Raw genomic sequence first — 18697 nt, 5'->3', positions numbered from 1 at the left:
AGGGCTGTCTGTGTACCAACCACCCCATTGTTTCAGGATTTCGAAAATGTCACCAAATGAAACATCAGGTGGTGATCTTGAGGACCCTTCCCCATCATCGAAATCCACCTCTTTCATGACTGACTCCTGAGGAGAGTCCTAGTGTCAGAAGGCCTCTTTCTTGCCTCCTTTTCAGACTTGGAGGGTTGAGGTCCTGAAAGTAATTCTCTGAAGGCTGAAGGAATGAGGCCTTTAAGTATCAATTAATTTTTCTATCCATAACATCTCTTGGATTAAAAGATTTACAAATAGAACAGGTAGCCTGTAAATGCTCAGGTCCTAAGTAATAAACACACAATGAATGGGTGTCAGATCGGGGAATCTTCTGGCCATATTTACCATACTTCTTAAAACCTGAAGGTTTATTTGCCATAATCCCTTCTAACAAAACAGCATTCAGAAACCACAAAAAAAAGTATGTCAAAAGAAAAAAGCAAGAAGTTTTTTTTTTTTTTTAGACAATAGATAGGTGGAAGACAAAGACTACCAACAAGGGTAAACTGGAGAAACACCATCAAGCGATAAGGAAAATTATACCAACAATGGTAAAAAAAAGGGGTTACCAACGGTAAGGAAAGACGAGTAAAAGGGAGGATAAGAATTAGAAATATCAGGAAGACAAAAAAGAAAGAAGCACTTATTATGAAGAAACAGGATTCGCATGAGAGCTGTAGCAACCACGTCTGTTCCCAATGGTGGCAAACAAGATCTGGAGAACGAGGGGGACTACAGCATTAAGGGTAAGGGAGGAGCTTGAGAGTTTGTTGTTTCCACGAGCTGTAGAACAGTAGCCAAGTCAACTCCAAGGAGTGGATCCGAACCCCCATATGCTGAGGAATGAATGAAAATTTACATCACCAAATAAATCAATATGCTTATTTACCTGGATCTGTTTAATCTATGCTAAATGGAACAACTCTTGCTGCTAAACATTTTTCCAAATATATACATAATGTCAGTAAAAGCACAGTCACCACAAATACTCATGTTTTGGAAAACAATAATCAAGCAATGAGCCAGCCCAGCATCATCGAAGAATAAAGTCCTGACTACTGCACAGGCAAAAAGTGTTTCATTAGCGGCCTGAGCAACAGATGGTGCTGGGCAGAGAGGATAACGGATACAGGGAAGGAATGTGGCCAAGTGGCTCTCAGTATGACTATGCCTGCCTTTCTGATGCAAAGGGACAAAAGCCTCAGGGCAAGCAAAGTAGAGGCAATATATAGTGGGACTTGCACTGTGGCTGCCCAAGCTAGTAATAGCAGCTCCTGTCCCACATGTGAAGAAGCACTTGTGTGAACATCAGGTAAGCACAGGCAGCCACTGTATTGATGTGTGCATGCATGTCTTAACCAGGGAAGGGGCTAGGGACAAGCTACAAAAATGCTGTCACTGGCAGAATATGTTAGCCCCACATACAGACTTCTGCTCTGGTGGATCCAAAGATGATCCTCACCCATCAGGGAATGAATCAGACCATGTAGCACTGAGGAAACTTGATGGATGGTGGACAGTGGGGTGAAAAAGATACAGAAAAGAAAAAAATAAAAATAATTATCAAATCATAAAATAAAAAATAAAATTTAGTGATTGTATGAAAAAGACAAAAAAAAAAAAAAAATACAGGAATGTTCATTAAAAGAAAGACAAACATTTTCCTCATTTAAATTTTCCAACTGTTTAAGGTTTCAATGTCATGACATGAGTAAACCAATAATGTGCCAGTCTTACATATTTGGCACAAGTGCACTTCTCAACACACACAACATACCCACAAATGCCTCTTTCTGCAGCTTGTATGCAGATACCCATAACAGCAGCATATTTAAATATGCTTGGAAATTCTGTTAGTCCAGTTGCTATGAAGTACAGGTATGTCATTCTTCCACATTGCTCTGGTTCCTGCTTGCATGTTTTGACATTTTATAATTGTATATCACTCAGTACACACAGGACACTTTAATGAGTAGGTTATAGCCATTTAAATGAGTAAAGATACCTTTGCCTTTTTTGTCTTAAGTTAAACTGTGTGGAGTTCTTGTTTCTTTTTGCCACAGCAATTGGTATTTAATGAACCAATGTGATTAGCACTTCTACTTCTAAATTTTCTATAAATTCTTTGCAATTTGTATTATTAGTACTTCTGAACTACTTGCATATCACAGTGCTTGCACAGTCTCCTGTCCAGAAACTTGAGCAACTGTTTTGTTGTTGAGTTCTCAAAGCTTTGACATAACACATCACAGCCAGCATGACTGTGTGCATCAGCTTCTACTTCTGTACGATAGAATCTGCACCTGTCTATATCTCCCATTCCTCACCATATTTTGTGAATTACGATGCATATAGCCCACTTTCCTATATGGCTACTAACAGCTCTTCATCTCAGGCACACCTTTCCATAGCCATTCACGTGTTAAATTATGATAAAAAAGTGGACGGCTTCAGTAGTTCTCCATTTACCACTATAACTGTGGCTTTTGTGCCATTATGTTCTAATATGCAATAAAATGGATTTTGACTAACAGTATTTCTGCTGCTTCATCTAAAATACTACTCCTCTCTGGCACAGAAACTTGACTACTCACAAGGCGTTAAATATTAAGGCCTCGTGATCAAAGTGTGTTATCTTTAGAGAGAGATGCTTTTGTTAGGAATAAAGGTGAAAAGTACTTGAGCAAGCAGTACCACCAGCTGGTCTTATCATCCAATACTAGACATAAAATTTGTCACTGTTTAGCTTAAGCCTGTTGATCATCAACATCTCACTATAAGTTTCAGTGTTTCAAGGGATCTGGGATAATTTCTTAATTTGGATTAAGTTAATATCTCTTATTATGCTGTCTCACACTTGTTGATAGGTAGTATGTGGATGAGTACAACAATCTGTTGTACTTGTGTGTGTGTTTTTTTTTTGCTTGTACCCTGCGAGTTATTTTAAGTAATTGTTGAAAGTGGCTTTGGACAGGAAAGGGTCCTTGGACAAGCCCATCTATTTAGTTAAATTCTAAACAAATAATTGTACTACAATATATATATATATATATATATATATATATATATATATATGGATTCACTTCAGAAGATCGAATTTCCGAAATCTCGAACTACAAATAACCGAAACCAAAAGCTCGAGTTTCGGAAACTCGAACTTCTGAAGGAAAACCATTAAAACAAAAAATAACCACAAGCTTATTTTGCAGGGCTTCACCCCTGCACCCTATGTGGGGGCTGTGCCCCACACCCTACTTAAATATACCAACTCCAAGATCGCGCTACAGTGGGGAGATGGGAAATCTCCGTCTTGCTGTATGCGGAAGCAAAACGGAGATTTCTTTACTTCCTGCCAACACCACGAAACAAAAAATACATTACGTACACACAAGGCATGCAACAATACTTGCCTCTGTGTGCACGTAATGTATTCAGGTAAGTAAAGTGTTATTTCGGAACACTACACACATTCGATTTATTAAAATCTCGATCATATGGTCTCGACCATATGCAAATCGAGATTTTAATAATTCGATTATGTGAAGTTTTCCCATATACATATATATATATATATATATATATATATATACATATACACACATACACACACAGTCAGTTTTGCTGCACGGGTTTTACCTTTTCTCTTTCTCTCAGCTCTTCAAACATCCCCTGGATTTCTAACTTCCAGTCGTCCTGCATGGAGTGGAATGAGTCTGGTGGCATTTCATTCAGTACCTGTTCCTCTAAGGCTGTCAGCTGATCCAAAATTGTAGCAAAGGTTGGCCTTCTGTGAGGATCCTGGTCCCAGCATTCTGCAAAACAATTCATACAAAAAGATGTATTAGTAGGTAACATAACAGGCTTCATAACTGCAATTCTACACACAAACCAGTGGGCATTTGTTCAAAACAGAAAAGCACAAGCATAACCCTGCTAAAAGGTGTTTGCTCAAGTCAGTTTCCAGAATAATAGGTAGATGTCACCTTAAGTAATGCATCTGAAATGGTGCTTTAAAGTGTTCTAAGTTTAAATATTATGCTGATACAAGCACAATACCAACACAGTTGGCTAAAAAAAAAACCTTACCACAACACAAAGCACACTCCATTTTAATACGACACAAATCAAAGTACTGGTTTCAAAGGTTTGTTTGCCTGTAAGTGCAATCACAACAGACTTTATATATATATATATATATATATATATATATATATATATATATATATATATAAAAACAAGTCATGCATGGACTACCTTTATCATGGCTCCATCCTGACTACCCCAGTCTAACATGAGTAACATCTGCCTTGGCACCACACTCAGATAGGAACACAAATTGAAAGGTAAGGCTGAGGGACTGTAAACATGCACCCTACACATAACATGGCACTCAGAAGTAGATTTACTCCAGTCTTCTCAGTTCTCTAGTGTGGATTAATGACCAAAAGCCAGCAGGTATGACTCCAGGTCATCCTCCTTGCTTACAAATTCCACAAAAGGCACCTTTCTGGTGTTATTGGCTACAACTGCCTATTCAGTTAAATGTTGCTACATTCTTATCAGCTTCTGGTCAGTCTTCACCTTACACTCAACAAGCCTTCCACTTGTTGGGGTCACCAGGAAACATCAGCAGGCAGCAGTGAAAAAACACACCAAATATAGCAGCAGTAATATCTGTGGTTAGCTCTTCAAGGAAACAGTAACCCAAACAGTTTATGCACTGGTACACAGCAAATCCTTGGAAATTTGACCATCACCATCTACACTTGTGAGGAAATCATTCTATGTTGCGCAACTTATAAACAAAGGTATGGCATCTATGTCCAAGGAAGTCACTGTTCCACTGTATTCGGCATTCATCAGACCTATCATTGAGTACAATGCCCCCTTTGGTATGTACCTACCCAGGCATATCCAACAAACAGAACGTTCACAAAGGTTCCTCACTAAAAGAATACAAGGCATAAGTAAAATGTCCTATGCAGGCAGCCTCAAGGCTCTATCCCTGTATTCCGTCTCCTACAGGCTGTTGAGGTGAGATCTATGCCTAGCATACAGGGCACTGCCAGACCCCACTCTGATGGACCTCCTTGCATATCCACAAAACTAACAGCATCAGAATTACCCATTCTAAAGATTTAAACCTTGCCTGTGACATAAACAGTACCTGCTGGATACAGAGGTATGTATCCCAGAGATTACCCATCTCTGGAACAGATTTACCATCCATGTGAAGCAGAATTCCTCCCTAACCCAATTTAATTTTAACTTGGACAGTTGGATGGGTAACAGAAAAACTCATCCCTGGCTTGGCATTTATGTCTCTAACAGACACAGGCAACTAGTAAATGGTTCACATCTCCCAGGCCCCTGCTTGTAAATGCGTCATCACCCGAGCCTGTGTTTACACTTAGTAAGGGTACCAGAAGTTGTCAGAGATTTGGGATGCATGGCTTGGCTTGAAAACGCACTTGTGGTCATTAGTACAGTAAACACCTATGAACCTATAAATGCACATGTACACACCACCAGTGGAAGCCTATGGAGCACTGGAGGCACCAGTTTGTATGAAAATACAAGCTTGTTTGGTATTCTAAAAAATATACCACAATAAGTGCCCACCTGGATTTTAATTTAAAAAAAAATGTACAGGACCTTGTAATGATCTGGCTTTTATGAGAAAGTCCAAGGCTGAACACATGATCTTGTAATGATCTCTACCATACAGAAACAGGATTACAGAATCTCTCTGGCTGTTATGAGAAAATCCAAAGCTGCATGCCCCAGCCAGACCCTAATACTAGCTCCGCACTGCAGATAACTCCATGACTGGTCTTTCGCACTCAACACCTCTATGATTTTCTGGTAAGTTCCTACTTATCCCTTTCTGGACCTCTGAATGGGGATCTACGTTTCTAGTGTGCTGTTCACTGGCAAATGCCTTATATACAACAGTGACAGGCAATTTGTCCCTCATTCGATAGCTAATACTGTGATTTTCTGACTGCAGCTCTGTGAGAATTTCCTCCAAACATGAGTCATTTGTCATGCATTTAAAGCTATATGACACATTGTGCAAACTGACCACGTTACCATACATATATATTTTAATTCAAGTTTAAGCAAACAGTTTAGGCACACACATTTTATACACATACATTGTGATCACATTTATTTTTAATCTAATAGTGTAAAATCAACATAATGAACTGAACCATGAACTTTGAGAATAACCTTTAACAAAGACTCTGCAATGTGGGCAGATCTAAAGCTCCCTGCTCCTGGCAGATGATGAATAAAGAGTCAATTAACTTTGATGGACATAATGTGATTAGACAAGTCACTCGGCAAAACATACATCAGGAAACACTTCTCAGTCTCTACAGGCTTTCCTTTAACAGCTGTTTAGGGGGATTTTCTCCTCAAGTCAGATCATGTGTGTCTTTCTCCATCTAACAACCTCTTACACTAAATACATCAACCAAGCAGCAGTTGCTAAGAGGCAATTATTATATATGATATGGCCCATCCATTAGAGTAAGCTAGGTTCCACCACGGCTGGCCCAGGAATTTACTGGCATAGTGGTCTTCATCCAACTCTGACATTATCTTGCAATGTGTCCACTCTTGAAACAGGTGTAGCACCTGAACAATCTCAAGTCATGTCCATCCCTTGCTATTATGGAATCTTTTGTTTCTGTCTTTGGTCTACTATTCGAGTTAAAATAAGAAGACTGCGTTGACAGTATTTTTGTTGATAGTGTGTTTTAACTGCTAGCCTGTGTGTTACTTCAGACTGCATGACTGGATTCTATTCAATAATAACTTTGCTGACCGGGTATGTAGGCTAATTCACAGACCAATTTCATCCATAACTTGGGCCAGTTCAGCATTCACAAGTTTCAAATTCTTTGTACAGTTCAAAGAATGTGGCAGGTCATTGCAGAACAATCTTGTTTCTTAGGGAAGATAAATACAGATGACAATGATACATTTACAGAAGTGTTTGGGAGGATGGCCTAATGGTTAAGGTGCTTGCCTTACAAACACAAGGTGCAGGGTTCAAGTCTCACAAGGGATAATTGGCTAGGCTTAAAATGGCTCGCAAGGGCAGTTAGCCTAGTACTAATCTATGAACCTAAGCACACTCAGTGTGTCAGCTCACTTGCACAACATGTGAAAAATGCAATTAACTACCAAAGGCAATGATAGTTTCCAGTTTAAAGACAGCAACATATAGGTTTCCAAGTTTAGATAGACCTTTTCATTTTACAACTATTTCTCAGACTTTCAAGCTAATACTCCTTGCCAGTTATCTAGGTTTGTGGATGACCGTGAATTGGGTGGTGTCATTCTTTCTTCTTCCAACTTATTATTCCAGCAGGGATTAGAACATTTTAAGTGATGCAAAAATAAAGTGAAAAAATGTACTGTGGTCCACTTTGGTAATCAAACATTTACATATCATACCATATCGGTTATACATCCATCTAAACCAGACACTGTTGTAAGGCAACAACACACTCTTGCTGATTACTGGCTTGAGAGTTAAAGATGCACGACTTTAAATGAAAAATAACTATTTCAAAATAACAGGTAAAAGATTCATGAAAGAAGCAAGTAAGAGACATAATGAACTGAAAGACCTTCAGCTGAGTGTAAGACAAACTTGAAAACGATGAATGACAAATTTAGATAGTTTGACCTTTCAGTACTGGAATAAATTTGATAATGTGATAATACAGAGAGGAACTCTGCTGATAACCAGTCGACAGTCTGTGAAAAGTACAGTTTTGTACCTACCATAAATGTAGATGTTCGAGTGCTAATACAACTGCAGTCATAACAGATGGGTTATCCTGCCGTCAGGCGGGTCCTCGGTCGGCCAAATTCCAAAGTCTAGGTCAGGCGTCGGATGTCGTCGCTTCTTCCCTGATGTCAGTGCGCCAGGGGTATAAAAGAACCAGCCGACGCCATTTTCTTCAGTTTTTCTTGCCCCAGAAGTCAGGTGCCCCCAGAAGGAAGGCAAAACATAAATTTATGTAATAATACAATGCAATATAATCAAAAAAACAGTAGTTGCAAGCAAATACACCATAAAAGAATACCCCAATCAGGTTGTATGAGGAGGTGTTAGCCATTAGGCCTGTCCCAAGAGGGGAAGGAGGGAGGGAAACCTGGACTGCAGCTGTATTAGCACTCAAACGTCTACATTTATGGTAGGTACAAAACTGTACTATGTTCATCGTGCATACAGCTGCAGTCATAACAGATGGGTAGAATCCCAAAGCTAAAAAAGGGGTGGGTAGGCACTAAGTGGAACTAGGAGGAGCAAGGATGCCCTGCAAGACTGCAGTGGCAAAGCCCGCTCTAGATTTGGAGTATAATGGTAGGTGATAGTGCTTGGAGAAAGTATGTACAGAACTCCAAGTGGCTGCTTCCAAAATATCTTTGGTAGGAACCCCCCTGAGGAAAGCTGCAGAGGTAGCTGTGGCCCTTGTGGAGTGAGATCTGATGCCTGTAAGTACAGTTTTACCATGAAAAGAGTAACAAAAGCATATGCAGTGGGCTATCCATTTTGAGATTGTCTGTTTGGAAATAGGCTTCCCTTGAGCACCTGTAGCATAGGACACAAAGAGTTGCTCTGATTTTCTGAATGGCTTTGTTCTGTCCAAATAATAACGAAGCTGTCTGTGAATGTCCAAGGAATGTAGTAGTCTCTCCCCTTTGTTTTGTGGATTAGGGTAAAAGGTAGGTAAGTGGATAGCCTGATTCAAGACCACCCTGGATACTACCTTTGGCATAAAAGAAGGGTTGGTTCGTAAGGAAACTCTGTCCTGATGGAAAATGATGAAAAGATGCACAGCCATGAGGGCTTGTAGTTCTGAAACCCTGCATGCTGAGGTGATAGCCAGAAGGAAGGCGGTTTTCCATGACAAATATTGCAGTTCTGTTGAAGCAGCTGGCTCAAATGGAGGCAGGGTCAGTTTTTCTAGAATGAAATTGAGGTCCCAAGCAGGTACTGGTTGCTTCCTTGGGGGTTTTATATTCTTAGCCCCTCTGAGGAACTGTCTTAAGAGAGGGTGAGAGAATAAAGGAGGATCAGTGTTGTATTGAGCAGAAATGGCTGAAGCATGGATTTTGATGGAGGAGAATGAAAGTCCACTGCTTAGCATCTCAGCTAGGTACTGTAATATTTGAGGTAAATTCAGTATTCCAGGATTCTGACCCTTTATCTGATTCCAGGCACAAAACCGTTTCCATTTTGCGGAGTAGGCTTTTCTAGTAGTAGGCCTTCTGGCCTCCAAAATGACATCCTGCACCTCCTTGGAGAGTAGGGTCTGTTGTGAATTTAAGGAATCCTCCATGCGGTTAGACTGAGTGTTTTCAGCTGACTAAAGAGTTTTGAAGTTGTGCTGAGTCAATAGAAGAGGCATTAGAGGCAGGATCCATGGTGGGGAATGCGTCAGGCTCCTCAGGAGTGGGTACCAGTGTTGTCTTGGCCAGTCTGGAGCAATGAGAATCATCTTTGGTCTGTCTGCTCTGGCTTTTAATAGAACTTTGGGCAGCAGAGGAAGAGGTGGAAAGGCATAAACTGTCATTGTTGTCCAACTGAAAGAGAGTGCGTCCACTTTTCAGGCCTGTGGATGAAAGGTCCTTGAGCAGAATTTTGTCAATTGGTAATTTCTGTGGGTAGCAAAGAGATCTAGGTCTGGCCTTCCCCATGCTTGAATTATCTTTGTAAAAACTTGAGGATGCAACTTCCATTCATGTGGATCTGTCCTATTTCTGCTTAGGTTGTCTGCCAGCGTGTTTTCCTTGCCTGGCAGGAATTGTGCTTGAAGTTGGATTTGTAATTCCAGAGCCATGTTCCAAAGAGACATGGCTAGCCTGCACAGGGGGTATGAATGGGTTCCTCCCTGTTTGTTTATGTACTACATCACTGTGGTGTTGTCTGTCCTTATCAATAGCTGGCCTGGATGCAGTAGGTCTTTGAAAGCCATAATAGCATTTATTACTGCTAGCATTTCCTTTTGATTGATGTGTAGGTGCTTTTCTTTTTGGGACCATTTGCCCTGAATGCACCGATCTGTCATGTGCGCCCCCCAGGCGTAGTCCGAGGCATCTGTTGTGATGAGTTGATTTGCTTGAGGCAAGCAGAATGGGAGATCTATGTTTCTTTGGCATGCTTGAGCCCACCACAGAAATTCCTTTTGGAGGCATGGAATCAGTGGTATAATTGTTTCCAAACTGTGGCTGTGTTGAGACCATAAGTTTTTTAGGTACCATTGAAGTTTCCTCATATGCAGCTTTGCACATGGGATTAGCAGGATGCAAGATTCCATGAATCCCAGAGCCTGCAGGATTTTCCTTGCAGTCAGCCTGGTGAAGGTTGCCAGTTTTCTTAAGTATTGAGTTAGTTGCCCTTGTTTCTCTGGCGTGAGGTAGGCCATCTGGGTGTTTGTATTCAAGCTGGCACCTATGAAAATTATTGTTTGAGAGGGTATTATTCTTGATTTCTTTGTGTTGACTGTGTATCCCAGAGAGTTCAACAACTTTATTACAAATGCCAGGTGTTACAGAAGTATGTGTTTGCTGTTCGCTTGGATCAGGCAGTCGTCCAAATATGGGTATATTTGCATCCCTTGAAGTCTGCAGAAGGCAATTACTGATGCCAGGCATTTCGTGAACACTCTGGGTGCAGTAGATAAGCCAAAGGGCAATGCAGAGAATTGATAATGGGTTGAACCTGCAAGAAATCTGAGGTATCTTCTACAATCTTGAAGAAACACCAAAGGCCAGCAAGTGTAGTTCCAAATTTATTGATGATGAAAGATAGAAAAGGACATAAGAATGCCCCAAAATAAATCCTGTATGACTCAAACTAGTTTCGGCATACGCCTTCTTCAGTGAGCAAAATAATATTAAAACATTTCACCAGTCAACCATTGATCCATTTATACGGACCCCTAGCCAATAAGAATAAAGGTATGTTCCATACCTATACATAAAACATGAAAGTGTTATCAGGCTGTAAAATTCAGAAGGGTAAAAGTACAGTTTTGTACCTACCATAAATGTAGATGTTCGAAGATCCACATTGCTGCAGTCCTTACATATGGGTAGTCCGCTGTCCTCGGTCGGCCCGAATACCAAAGTATTAGGCTGACGTCGGTCAAGGCGCTTTAAACTGACATCAGGACGTCAGGGTACAAAAGCGCATGACCGACGGCATTTCCTCAGTCTTTTCTTGCCCCAGACGTCAGAAGGCCAAAGCCAAAAACTAGCAAAAAACTAACCAACCACCTGTGCCCTAACCATATTTACAATATGTACAACACAAACCACCCCACCACCTACAACAACAGAGGGGAAGGAGGGAGGGTAAATTGGACTGCAGCAATGTGGATCTTCGAACATCTTCATTTATGGTAGGTACAAAACTGTACTATGTTCTTCATCTCACATTGCTGCAGTCCTTACATATGGGTAGAATCCCAAAGCAGAGGTAAGGGAGGATGGCAACACTATAAAGCATTAGGAGCTGCCAAAATGCCCTGCAAAATTGCAGTGGCAAATCCAGCCCGAGATTTAGAGTAAAGTGGAAGGTGGTAATGCTTAGAGAAAGTATACACTGAACTCCAAGTAGCTGCTTCCAAAATATCTTTAGTAGCCACCCCCCTTAAAAAAGCTGTAGAAGTGGCAGTAGCCCTAGTGGAATGAGGCCTAATCCCAGCTGGAACCTCCTTACCATGATGGGAATAACAGAAAGCAATACAAAAACCAATCCACTTAGAAATAGTTTGTTTTGAAACAGGTTTGCCCTGAGAACCCAAAGCAAAAGAAACAAACAACTGTTGAGACTGCCTGAACCCTTTAGTTCTGCTCAAATAATATCGCAACTGTCTGTGTATATCCAAAGTGTGCAAAATCCTTTCCCTTTATTTTGGGGGTTTGCATAAAAAGTAGGCAAATGAATAGTTTGGTTTAAAGCCACACTAGAAACCACTTTAGGCATAAAAGAAGGGTTAGTGCGCAAAGACACCCTATCCTTGTGGAAAATTAAGAAAGGCTCAACTGCCATAAGGGCCTGTAATTCAGAAACCCTTCTCGCAGAGGTAATGGCCAACAAAAAAGCAGTCTTCCATGATAAATATTTCAACTCTGCCGATGCTGCAGGCTCAAAAGGTTGTAGAGTGAGTTTCTCCAACACAAAATTGAGATCCCAAGCAGGAGTAGGAGCTCTACGTGGGGGTCTTATATTCTTTGCCCCTCTAAGGAATTGCTTAAACAAAGGCTGAGAAAATAATGGTGGGTCACAGTCATAGTGAGCCGAAATTGCTGCAGCATGAACCTTTATAGAGGAGAAGGACAAACCTTTGTCCAACAACTCAGTAAGATATTGAAGTGCAACACTTAAATTAGGTTTAGAAACATCAAAGGCCTTTGCTGTACTCCAAAATAAAAATCTCCTCCATTTATCTGCGTAAACTTTCCTCGTACTAGGCCTTATGGCCTCCAAAATAACATTCAAAACTTGTTGTGGAAGCTGAGACCCTCCAGGGTTTAAAACAGAATATGCCAGGCTGTCAGATGTAGAGAATGAAGTTTGACATTGAGTAAATGACTGTTCTCCTGAGACAGCAGGTGAGGAATCGAAGGCAAAGGCCATGGAGGCTCCTGTACCAGACTTCTCAGTAATGGGTACCAGTGCTGTCGAGGCCAATCTGGAGCTATTAAAATCATGTTTGGCTTGTCCTGTCTGACCTTCAGCAGTACCTTTGGGAGGAGAGGCAGAGGTGGAAAGGCATACATGTGAAGATTGCTCCAATTGAATGAGAGAGCATCCACTTTCCAAGCTGTGTGATGAAACCTTTTTGTGCAAAACTTTGGCAACTGGTAATTCAGTGGAGAAGCGAACAGATCTATGTCTGGGGTTCCCCATAACACTGTCAGTCTCTGAAATACATGAGGATCCAATTTCCACTCGTGGGGATCCATAATTTGTCTGCTCAACACATCTGCTAAGGAGTTCTGTGCTCCTGGCAGAAACCTTGCCTGAAGATTTAGCTGTAAACTGAGAGCCGTCTCCCACAAAATCATTGCTTGTCTGCATAGAGGATAAGAATGCGTTCCCCCTTGCTTGTTGATGTACCACATGACAGTTGTGTTGTCTGTTTGAATCAACACCTGCCCTGGAAGAAGCAAATCCTTGAAAGCTATCAATGCAAATTGGACTGCTAACATCTCCTTCAAGTTGATATGTAGATGTTGAAGTCTGGCAGGCTACGTGTCTTGTACCCATTTTCCATTTAGATGAGCTCTCCAAGCTTTGTCTGAGGCATCTGTCGTTAAAATCTGACTCGCCTCTGGCCGGGTCACAGAGAGTCCCTTGTTTAGGTGACATTCCTGAGCCCACCACAAAATTCCTTTTGAATGCAAGGTATTATCTGAATGACAGTGTCCAAATCTTGGCAGTGCTGTGTCCATACATTCTTGAGATACCACTGTAGCTTCCTCATATGCAGTTTGGCATTGGGAAGTACCAGAATACAAGATGCCATGAACCCCAAGGCTTGAAGGACTGTCCTTGCAGTCAGCCTGGACTGACGAGACAATTGGTGGAAGTAAAGAGAAAGATTCTTTTGTTTGTCCGGGGTCAAAAAGGCCATCTGGGCTGCTGTATTCAGTCTCACACCCAGAAAGCACATGTCCTGAGAGGGTACTAGACTGGACTTTATTTCGTTCACAGAATACCCCAGGCATCTTAACACTGCCATCACATACTGTAAATGATGAAGAAGTTCTTCCTTTTCTTGGGCCAGAATCAGGCAATCGTCCAAATAAGGATAGATTTGTATTCCTCTTAGCCTGAAGAAAGCTACCACTGGAGCCAGAACCTTCGTGAACACTCTGGGCGCAGTAGATAAGCCAAAGGGCAATGCAGAGAACTGATAATGTGAAGTCCCAGCCCGAAACCGCAGATATTTCCTGCAACTGGGCCTGATAGGAACATGAAGGTAAGCTTCCTTGAGATCCAGAGTCACCATCCAGTGATCTTTGCCCAGCAGAGGTAAAAGCTGTTGTAACGTCAACATTTTGAACTTGGGAATGTCCAGATATGTGTTGAGGATAGATAAATCCAATATTGGTCTCCACGTGTTTCCTTTCTTTGGTACTAGAAACAGGCGAGAATAAAATCCTAGGCCCACTTCTGGCAGAGGGACCGGTTGTATGGCTCCTATTTGAAGTAGTAGAGAAATTTGTTTGTGAGCCTCTAGTCTTTGCTGAGGAGGAACGTCCGGCATGCCTTTGAAAGGAGGCAAGGTATGGAAATAAAACTTGTAACCCTGGTGTATGATATCCAATACCCATTTGTCTTGGGTAATCAACATCCAATTTTCTTTGAAGAGTGCTAACCTTCCTCCCAAAGGTGCTGCCAGGCAAGAAGGAACTGGCAGCTGAAAAAGTGGGTCATTGGGCCTGTTTACGAAAGGACTGGCCCCTGCCCTCACCCGAAGATTGTGCAGGTGAACTCCCTGATCTAGGCCTGAAAGAACTCTGAGCTCTGCCCCTACCACGTCTAGATCTACCCCTAGACTGAGAATCATAAGAAGGATACGTCCACCCCTTAGCAGGCCAATTCCTACTAAATTTCGGAGGCTGAACTTGCAAAAAATCTTTAACAGCCTGCATAGACTTAGCCTTGTCTTCCATTTTCTTCAAGACTGACTCCACAGGTGAACCAAACAACACATCAGACTGCAAAGGAGCATCCAAAATCCTTGTCTTAACATGGTCAGATAAATTCTGATCCTTCAGCCAGGCGTGCCTGCGAAGAACTGAGCCAGTGGCAGCCACCCTAGACGAGGCCTGCACCGCATCAAAACCACACTGTAAAGAATGCTTACCCACCTGTTCAGAGACATGCACCAAATCTTGTAATTCTTTACACTCAATGCCTTCCGCCAGAGCATCCACCTTAGACTTCAATTGAGAAAGAAGAAAGTTTTGATATTTCAACATATGAAACTGGCAATTCAAAGCCCTCATAGCTAAGGTAGAAGATGTATAGACCTTCTTTCCCCATCTATCCAAAGCTCTGGCTTCTTTATCTAGAGGAACCGGATTTTTTACAACAGAGGCCTTGACACCCTTAGGTCCCTGACTAATAGTTTCTGGGTCCGCCCTAGGACTCTTATAAAGATATTTATGAGCCTTAGGCACCCTGTAATACCTATCCGGTTTAACAGGAGCAGGAGGCAGAGAATCAGGATTAAGTGAAGCCTCTGCAAACACATCTTCCACAACATCCAGAACAGGGGGTATAGCCAAAGGCCTATGTTGGGGTAAAAGCAAAAATTCCCTAAGCCTTTTCCGAGAATCAGAGAAGTCCTGACCTTCCCACTTAAAATGTACCCTCATAGAATGAAGTGTCTCTGAAAAAGAAAAATCCTCTGGAGGAGAAGCAGAAGGAGTGGAATCATCTGCATCAGAATCAGAATAAGGAGAGTATTCCTGCAAGTCTTCAGCTGAAGACTCTGAAACATCCGAAGCCTGCTCAAAACTTCCCAACTCTGGCTCCACCCTAGGCCTCTTATCAGGAGGGGGCAAAGAACCTCTAATCAGAGTAATCAAATCTTCTGCCATTTTAAGCATGTGCTTCTTAGGCACAGACCCTGCTGAACTAGGAGTGACACCAACAGAAGCTAAAACTGGCCTGCCTCTGGGAGAAGCCTTGGAAACAGAAGGAGAAGGCCTAACCACCCTAGGAAGGGAGGGGAGTACAGTAACTTGAGAAGCCCCTTCAGCCTGACCTGCCTCCTGAAAGACCACCTCCTGCAAAATCAAAGTCTCCCCCTGAGACTCCAGAGAAGTCTCCGTCGGAACCACCGGTTCCACTGAAGCCTCTAAAGAACCGGCGTCCGGAACGGATGACTCATCTTGCCTGGGTTTAACTGCCTTGTCCTTGCGCTTCTTCGCAGAAGCGGGCGCCGGAGAATCCGACGGCATATTATAATTGCACCGCTTCCCAAAGACCAGCCTAGCACAATCTAACCTTCGCTTAATAGTGCGTTTATTGAACCTAGCACAAAAGCGACACCCAACAACGTCGTGCTCAGGCCCCAAACAAGGAATACACAAAGAATGATAATCCCTATGCGGTATCTGTTTCCCACAAGAAATACAGTTATTCACTTTTTCTGACATCCGGTAAAATACTGAGGCAAGAAAAAACCAAAATATTCCCCAACGGGGTACTTAGCCAACTTGGATTCGGTCTGAAACTCCAAATTCGAAAAATTTCAGAACGCCGAACGGCACTTGCAGCGCTGCTTCTGCATCGGACCATGCGGCAAAAAAGACTGAGGAAATGATGTCGGTCATGCGCTTTTGTACCCTGACGTCCTGATGTCAGTTTAAAGCGCCTTGACCGACGTCAGCCTAATACTTTGGTATTCGGGCCGACCGAGGACAGCGGACTACCCATATGTAAGGACTGCAGCAATGTGAGATGAAGAACATCACTGCTATATAAGCATATACCATAATTTCTCTATTATTTTAACATAAAAAGAAAAAATAATAATAAATTGAATAGAGCATCCACATTTAAAGGTATACTCTAAAAGAAATAATATGTGAAAAATAAAAGGATAAAGAAGGGAGCTTCAGATATAACAACCAAGGTCACACAGGGCAGAACCACAATCAGAGACAACATGTGCTACATCATAAATATAATATTATCTACTTGTGCATAGATTAACCCTGTGTGACCTCATGAGTATACTATTTTCTACTAATGCATAGTAAACACAAGATACGCAGAGTATTAAATTAAGTAAGAACATCCACATTTCAACAAATTTTACTCTCAGCATAAGAAAAAATGCCTAAAGAAAAAACAAATAAAGGTATGACCATCATACTGAATGTGACAAGACCAAAGTCAAATGTTGAATATGCCAATGCAATGATATATAAACATAAGTGATTGATAATCAATGAAAATACTTATACTAAATAAGTAGAGAGTGGATGTCCTTAATAGTGAATAAATATGTACGTCATAAATGGTCATTTAGACCTGGTGGAAATAATGCTCCGAGATGGATAATCCAGTATTTCTCTTTGTGACTAAGTATACTTTGCCATCCTTGTTGGTTGTGTCTGTTGCCCATAATTTTATCAATGATAGTGAACATAAATTTGGCAGTCGGGTGTTTGACAGAATGTTGGTATAGAGCATTGGTCAGTTTCTTATTACGGATATCACTCCGATGTTCCCCTATCCTTATTCTTAAAGAACGGGAAGTTTTGCCCACATAAAAGGCACTGCATTGGCAGGTGGCCAAATATATGACCCAACTGGATGAACAATTCCCAAATATTCTGACATCATACACCTTACTAGTGTTAGAACTAGTAAATTGTTTAAGCTTGTTTACTTGGCTACATGAGGTGCAATGGCCACAAGGGAAAGTCCCCAAAAGTTCACCCCCTGTGATCGTGAGCTGTTTATACTTAGCCCCTCCACTCTCTTTATGTTTATAGTGTGAAAATAGTGTATCCAATGTTTTGCCTCTCCTGTAGGAAAATGAGCATTGGTTTCCCAGGATTCCCCGGAGATAATCATTAGCTAGCAAAATGTTCCAATTGTTATTTAAGACACTCCTGATTATCTGATGGTTCTTGCCAAGAGTGGTGATAAATCTGATGTTGCCCTCCTTGGGATAATTACTACGATCCTTGTATTCTAACAGTGTATGTCTATCCTGTTTATCAGTCCAGACCCTGGCGGATTCAATGTCAAAGTCAGAATATTCCCTGTCCAAAAATCTATTCCTCAAGTCTTCTTTGGCATTCTCATAATCAACAGTTGAGGAATTGATACATTTAATTCTCAAATATTGAGATTTGGGGATATTGCGGATGGTGTGACGTGGGTGCATACTAGAGGCGTGAAGTAATGAATTGAACTGTGGATATTTCCTGTGGATTTTCGTATTAAGTGTATGGTCCCTATTACGATACACTGTGACATCCAGAAAATCAATTTGATCCATATGGGATGTGATGGAAAATTCAATACCCCATATGTTGTTGTTTAGATATTCCACAAATTCCATAAGATAAGTAGCATCCGCACGCCATACCATCCAGCAATCATCTAGGTATCTCCGCCAGATGTCCATTTCAACCAAATAGATGTTGTGTAAGGGATTGTAAATAAGGCACTCTTCCAGATAGGCCATAAAAAGATCTGCATAGATTGGGGCAAAAGAAGCCCCCATGGCCGTACCTCGCAGTTGCCAGTAACAATCCCCTTGAAAATAGAATACATTTTTGTTGAGGACATGTTCGGACATACATATAAGCAATGTATTGAATCCTGGTGGATATAGTTCAGCTTTATTCAACCAGTATTCTAAGGCCTGAAGCCCTGCCCAGTGTGGTATGCTTGTATAGAGGGACTTCACATCCAATGTGCACATCAACCATTCTGGCTCCAATTGGGTGTCCTCAATGATTTTTAGAAATTGGGTCGTATCTTGTATTCTTGCCCTAACCTGTAGCAGAAGAGGTTTGAGATGTTGTGTTAAAAATACAGATAATGGTTCAGTAAGTGAACCATGGCCAGATACAATGGGCCTACCTG

The 18697-nt window shown here is 41.5% G+C and overlaps 1 protein-coding gene across 1 annotated transcript in view; it reads right to left on the bottom strand.

The window, feature by feature from the left end:
• LOC122793690 (mitogen-activated protein kinase kinase kinase 10-like) overlaps positions 1 to 18697 on the bottom strand; it is a 1334525-nt gene that overhangs the window by 479396 nt on the left and 836432 nt on the right. The window contains exon 4 of the mRNA XM_044061910.1: positions 3670 to 3845. Within this exon, the coding sequence (XP_043917845.1) occupies positions 3670 to 3845 (176 nt within the window). The remainder of the gene's footprint in view (positions 1 to 3669; positions 3846 to 18697) is intronic.

The sequence above is a fragment of the Protopterus annectens genome, chromosome 2.part0, assembly GCF_019279795.1.
Source record: "Protopterus annectens isolate FY-2018-M chromosome 2.part0, PAN1.0, whole genome shotgun sequence".
Taxonomy (NCBI): Eukaryota; Metazoa; Chordata; order Ceratodontiformes; family Protopteridae; genus Protopterus; species Protopterus annectens.
The sequence above is the reverse complement of the archived record's forward strand: the minus strand, read 5'-3'. Positions and strand labels throughout refer to the sequence as shown.